Consider the following 6918-nt stretch of genomic DNA (forward strand, 5'->3'; position numbering starts at 1 on the left):
CTGAATAAGTTTGTGTTCTTTATGCACAGAAGCTACTTCACAGTCCTCAAAAAGCAAAACTTTAAATTGTCTGCAGGAATACAGATACATTGTTGCATTAGCAATAAGGGATCTACTTCATTTTTTTTCTTTCCTGCCATATGGACTAAACAGCTTATCTATTAAAATAAGAGCTGCAATTTCACCATTAATGACAGACTTTAAGAGACAGAATAATCTAGTAGCGTACTGTGTGAATATAACTTAATATAGTCACAGTTCCTCAGTATAGAAATATATACATGAAACAAAGTAATTTGTTTTGATATGCAGAGCTCTGTTACTGACATATAGCAGCTTCATTTGTTTAGTCACACTACTTCTTGTGAGAAGGTCTGAGATACTTAGGCTACACAGAAATATATAAAAACCCATGAACTCCTGTTAGGCAGATACCTTCTCCATTTATCCATGTGACAAGCTTAGGAATGCTGTGCCTGAATTTGTTACATGGATGCAATAACATACCATTAAGGCAGCAGCTGAAGACAGACCACACACCTCATGTCAACCAGTTCAGTTGCAGTGAGATACTTAGTAATGGTGACAGCCTTTAACATAGATGTAACTTAGGGGACTAGAGAAGTCCAGTATAACTTTCATTTCATTACATTGCTTAATAATCACTTACTTCCTATTTAAAAAGATCACTTAGATTGGAAAACAAAAACAAATTAAATACCCAACATAAAAAGCCTAGAACTACTGTTTTAATACATACCACAACAGTCAGCATTTTATCTGAGCAGGAAAAATATATTTCTTCGTGAATTAGGCTTACTGAGTATAAGCTGGAAAATGTATTTTCATAAACATGCATTCCTTTAAAGTGAAGATTTGCAGTAATGTCACAGAAAAATCAGAAGTACCTGGGGATGGTGGAGGCTTCTCCCGGATTAGACTTTCAGCTAATGATTTTTCTTCCTACCATGGAAATAAGAAAAAAGAGACAGTTGGCTCTAAGTTATCGCATCTGAAACACACTGAACAGCATCAGTGCTAGAGAACTTAAGAAACAGAACTTCTGAAACAGTTCTTTGATATCAACAAAATTGAAGGTTGGACTCACTGCTGCACTTGTCATTTATCTGTCTTGCCATCTTGTTACTTACCACTGTTACTGATCACTCCTGAACACCTGAAATAGTATTTTCTTTTCTTGTCAAACAATTTCATAATAGCTTTAAAAATAAACCAGGTTTTCTTGTCCTAACAATCTGAATATTTCTCCCTCTTTTTAGTTCATATGAGAGACTCTAGGATAGTCATAAAAGATAACTGTAAACTGGCAGCTCTTTATAACATCAGAGCACAAAAGTTTCCAGAATGCATCACAAATAAACCTTCTTAGAAGTCTTACCTTTGAATTCAAGCCAAGCCGTTTGATGTCTGTTAAAGAAAAGCAGATCTGTGGGTTAATTAAGAATGAAAGTATTGGTAAGCCTGTAAATTCTAAGGGTGCATATGGATACTTAAGTACACATTATGTACTGCAAATAAGCACAAGAAAGTCCTTTTAAAATCCCCTTAATGGTTTATTAGAATACTAATGTGATACCTTACTTTAGCACTCACACTGTATAAATATAATCATGGAAGAAATGAAATTCAGAAAAATGTTCTTACAGCTGATTTTCAGACGTATCATTTGCTTAGTCCAAGAAAAATGACTAAAGATATTTTCTTTTTACCTACTTAACCCTTCTAACATTGGTAGTTGCTACAACTTCTGGGTTTTTTCTTTCATTAAAACTTTGAGTACCATAACACTCCAGTAGCATTCAGAGAATAAAATGGTTTGATTCTGGCACGTATATCAGAGATGTGGTAGACCAGACAGAGCTCATTACTCTATTTAGATGTTTTGTTTGTAATGCTGACTGTTAATAGATGTTTAAGAATATCAGTTATAGAGTAGATATAGAGCAATCTTCCCTCTATGCAAATTCCTATTTTTCTGCAACTACTAGGAGTGGCTACTTTGTGACATAAGGGAATATATCATTGTCATCTTAAATTTAGGTTATTCAAAAATTATTTTCTCCCATGATATTAAATGGTAAGGCATTTTACCTTCAAGTAAACTTATTTACCTTCAGATTGCACGTTTGACTCATCCATCAACACCTGAAACTGACTTTCATGAGATGTTTCTTTCTTCTCAGCATTATTACTAGGAGATGGTTGAAAATCTTCCTGTGTATAAATAAGACAAGCCTGTCTAAATCATAACACTGTTAAAATAGCCTATGACAGAGCATCTTGATATGTGTATGAAACCTTTACTATAATACTGTCTTGTCACATTTAGAATTATACTCCAGAATTTTAAGGTAATAAATGATACAACATAATTTTTGGCTTCAGGACTATACATAAAATATAGCCTTTCCACAACCAGCAGGAGGTGGACAACTTGGATCATATGATCTGTCTATTTTGTCGGCCTTTTTTGCTTCAGATCCTTTGCCCAGTGCAGTCTGACCAGCCCTGAAGCTAGTCTCTGGATGCTCCATTCCTGGATGCATTCAAGGCCAGGCTGGATGTGGCTCTGGGCAGCTTGGTCTAGTGGTTGGCAACCCTGCCTGTTGAAACTAGATGATCTTTGAGGTCCTTTTCAACCCAGGCCATTCTATGATCATAAGGCAGTATTCTTTTTCAGCTTTTTTAGTTTGTTAGAGTCTGTGAAATTATGCTACGTTTGCACGTTCTGTGTTACATCCTGGTGGTGGTGAGGCAGTGGCACAGCTGCCCATAGGTGCTATGGATGCCACATCCCTGGAGATGCTCAAGGCCAGGCTGGATGGGGCCCTGGGCAGCCTGAGCGGGTGGAGGGAGCCCTGACACAGCAAGGAGTTGGAACTAGGTGGGCTTTAGGGCTCTTTCCAATCCAGGCCATTCTTTATCTAAACTTACTCTTCAAAAAAAGCTCTGCCATTTATGATGTTACAGTACTCGAACAATTCATGAGTAATTTTTAGCAGTCTTAGTTGTTTTCCCTTGTTGATTGCATAGCAACATCCCAGTATGCAACACACCCCTTCCTCCCTCTCCTCACTTCTCCCTGATTACTGTCTCTTCACTTAGGTGCATTTTCCAATTCCTTTACATACATAGCATTTTATTCCTTCTGTTACTCAGTTACTTCTCCTTACGTTTTTGTAGCACTTTGGACAAAGATGCAAACTGAACTTTAAATGTAACTTCAGCAGTCTTAAGCCGCTTCCATGCTTTAAACACACAAAAATCCACTGGTTTTTAAGATACAACGTCATGTCTTCTGTTTGATTCTGAATATTCTTCTCTCTGAATGGGTCCTGCTTCTTAGCACAGTTCTGAATCAATTACTGAGTTTTCACTATGCCTAAAAGTACTTAAGTATCACGCTCACAGTAAAATATTGGACACTTTACTAGATTAAAACATGTACTTCCATTAAATCTATAGTACGAGCAATAATATCAGTGATTTCCTATTAAGAAAAATGTCCTAATAACCACATAGGGAATCTGTGAGGATCAACAAACAAACTTAACATGTTTAAGAGTAAATTGATTGTGAAAAGATGTAAATACAAATGGAATAAATAAGTAAATAGTAAGAAGAGAATGACAAGCTATAGTAATTTAATATTCACACTAATATATTACAATACAGTAAAGGAATTCACTGATTAAAAATACTACCTTTTTGTTTTTATAGGGAACTGAATAAATCGCATTGGTGCTAAAGCTTTCTCTCTGTTCCTCATTACTCTCAGAGCTGGATTCTGCTTCTGCCTCCCTGCCAGCATCTGAAAGATAGGTTTCCATGTCCTCATCCTCACAGTAACTGCCTGTTATTTCCAGTGACTGTACAGGAGATCTGTCACTGCCATCAAGTTTCCAGTTAGGCCTGTAAGTAGAAAACAGTTCAAAGCCTGCTTCATTGTTGCAAAATGCCAGTAGAGTCATCAGTCAGAGAATGTACACAAGTCCAACAGCAGAAACAAATATCTGCAGACAAGGAGCCTTAGCTATGCATATGCTTTAAAACAGACAACACCAAAACTTTTTTCTTTTCTAGTTTAAAGAAAGTACCCCACTAGAGACCAAAGGCTGCTAATTCTACAGCAAGAATAGTCTGAAATAATAATTTAGCACAAAGGAATTACCTTATATAATTCAGATGATTCTTTGGTGATTAACTGTATAACTGATAGGCATTTGGCAGAAATAATATGTTTTTATGTGCAGTAGCTGTACAATCCAGACCTCCCTCTCTACATCACTTTATGAGAAGTAGAATAACAGCTGTGGACACTTTGGACTTAATTTATGAAGTAAACTGGTTTTAGGATTTGAATTACTTCTCAGTAACTCTTGGTTAAAATTATTTCATTGGAAGATTTAATTTCTAATTTAAGAGAGCAAAACAGAAAGCATACACTACCCCATTCTGAGCTCTGTGACTGTAGCATATGGTTCAAAGCCCTCCTGTTCTATGTGGGCAGAATCACCTTCAGAAAGTGATCGCTGCCGAGGCTGAGGAATAGCAACCGTGCGCCCTGTCAGTGTTGTTGTAAGGATAGCTGCTGCTAAAGCAGATCTAGAAGAAAATAGAAAAAAAGAAACAATACAATATTGATGTCATCTCTGTGCTGCACACCTTATGTCCTCTTCCAATGTAAAATGTCTTCGCTATTTAAGAAAAGCCAGAAGTTCAAAGTTAAAAAAAACAACACTGACATTGCTAAGGGACTGAATTTAAACCAGTTAATTCCAAGGTAATGCACAAAACCAGGTGTGCTCTTACAATGCAAGAATCTAAGAGTACAATATAAATACCTATTAAGTTTTTCCTAAATCAGATGCACGAAAAAAAAATATTAATATACTGAATTACACTTCTAAAATTCACACCAAAAATTTACAGTACTTAGCATTCACTTCAGTATCTGGATGCAGGTTGAGAAACTGTTCCATATTTTGCTATTTTGTCTCTTACTTCCCAGGAGAAAACTACTCAGAATTGTTGATGTTATTACTGATGACTGTGAAGCTGTGCATAAATGCTGAAGTGTTACAAACTAGTGCAAGTGTAAGTAGATGGAAGTGCTTGCTAGTGGGATGCTGCAGAGCAGAGTGGAGTAACATGAAGATGAATAACAAATGGGAATGAAGATCAAAGGAGAGGAATGATGAGGGCTGTAACAGGAATGACAGCGGCTGGAGGTCAAAAAGAAGAAATGAACTGGAATTGACCAGGAATAATATGGACACCAGAAAGAACACAGAAAACAACCAGAAACGAACGGAGAGAAAGCAAAGAAGAAAAACTGCAAGGTACTACAAATGAAACTAATTTCATATTTTCTCTTTATACTACTTGCCTGCATTGCTAATTCAACCTAACAGTGATCTTACATACAAGTTTTTAAGTCCCCATTTTGTTGTTGTTGATTTTTAATGCAATAGAATGGCAGATTAGTAATGGTTAACTTAGCTTTTCTAAGGAGTAGAAAGTTCTTCATTCATGGTACTAGCACAGCTACTGTCCTGCATTGTATTATCCCATTTAGAAATGGCCCTAGCTTAGAAAAGTCCATTTGTCTTTAGTTGACTCAGATTTATAAGTTATATAGAAAGGTAATTGTCTTAATTGCTTATCGTACTTCGGAACAGCTCTGCCTAAAGACCATATTCATTTATGAGGAGGCTTATGTAAACACTACAACAACAGCTCTGCTCATCATGCATTCCTAGTGTGCTATTGCAATTGATGAAACAAAAAAAGAAACAACTCAAAACCTACCTGAGCCTTTCTGGAGAAGGGTTTGGGCTACGAGGGGGAGGGGTGCGGGGAACTGCAGGTTTAGGAGCTATGGTGGCAGCAGGGACCAGGCCATGAGCTATATGTTTCTAAACGATTTAAAATAAAATTAGTTGGCAATGACTTTAAGGATCACAATGAAAAAAGTACAGAACTGAACATGCACAAGAACTAACTTCACAAAATAATACAGAAGGGAAGAACATTCACAGGCAATTAATGTGAACAGAAGACTTGAAATGGTTTTAAATGTAACTTCAGAGCATGTATGAATAGTTGCTAATGAAGGTTAGAAATGTAGTTTACGTAACAACTGTATACCAGTGACTGCACCTTCTCCACTCATTACATCACTAACTGCAAAATCAGAACTGCAATATACTCAAAGTCTTATTTTTGTACACAGACAAGAAAGACATAGGAGATGTTAATTTCCTTCAAATTATTTGAACCTTGTTTCGCAGTAACAGTTATTATACCCTGTCTTGTACAAAAGGTTTTTTTTTCTCTTGTACAAAAGTAACCTGTGGTCACTGCAGCAGGAGATGAAGAAAGCACTATCACTGAACAGGTCTCGTGAGACTTGTCTTAAAAGAGTCATAAAGGCTCAGCCTGAACAGGGGCAAAAAAAAAAAAAAAAAAAAAAAAATCCCGATGAGGTTTTAACAGCACGTTTTTTAAATGGAGAATTTGTCTGTATCTTCTCCAACGGGATAATTAACAGGAAAACGGGGAACGACTCTGCGTTTCAGGGAGCCGCACTGCGCCCCGCCTGCTGCCACGTGCCCGGCACGCTGCGCGCCGCCCCGAGCTGCCGGAGCCCCGGGAGCATTCGGACACCGCCAGACACACGCCGTTGGGATCTGGGGCGGGGCCGTGGGTTGAACTCCGTGGTTCCTACGGGACAACCTGCGGTAACCGCTACGCGGAGCTCGGCGCCTGCCCGAGGCGGTACTCACGAAGGGCCGCTCGCGACCTCTCCTGAAAACGAACGCCATCGCGGCTGAGAACGCGCTCCGCAGCCTTCCGCTTTTCCTCCGGACGCTTCTCCCGGCACGACCGACCTGC

At 38.1% G+C, this 6918-nt stretch overlaps 1 protein-coding gene across 1 annotated transcript in view; it reads right to left on the bottom strand.

Moving 5' to 3' along the window:
• The window catches only part of CEP89 (centrosomal protein 89), a 22006-nt gene extending 15109 nt beyond the window's left edge, over positions 1-6897 (bottom strand). Inside the window, exons 1-7 of the mRNA XM_031615510.2 lie at positions 6810-6897; positions 5833-5939; positions 4471-4626; positions 3726-3933; positions 2133-2235; positions 1400-1428; positions 909-963 (exon numbers count right to left, since the gene is read on the bottom strand). Coding sequence (XP_031471370.2) covers positions 909-963; positions 1400-1428; positions 2133-2235; positions 3726-3933; positions 4471-4626; positions 5833-5939; positions 6810-6848 — 697 coding nt within the window. The 5' untranslated portion in view covers positions 6849-6897. The remainder of the gene's footprint in view (positions 1-908; positions 964-1399; positions 1429-2132; positions 2236-3725; positions 3934-4470; positions 4627-5832; positions 5940-6809) is intronic.
• Between the last annotated feature and the right edge of the window lie 21 nt (positions 6898-6918).

This window comes from Phasianus colchicus, chromosome 13, assembly GCF_987193195.1.
Source record: "Phasianus colchicus chromosome 13, bPhaCol1.hap1.1, whole genome shotgun sequence".
Lineage (NCBI taxonomy): Eukaryota > Metazoa > Chordata > Aves > Galliformes > Phasianidae > Phasianus > Phasianus colchicus.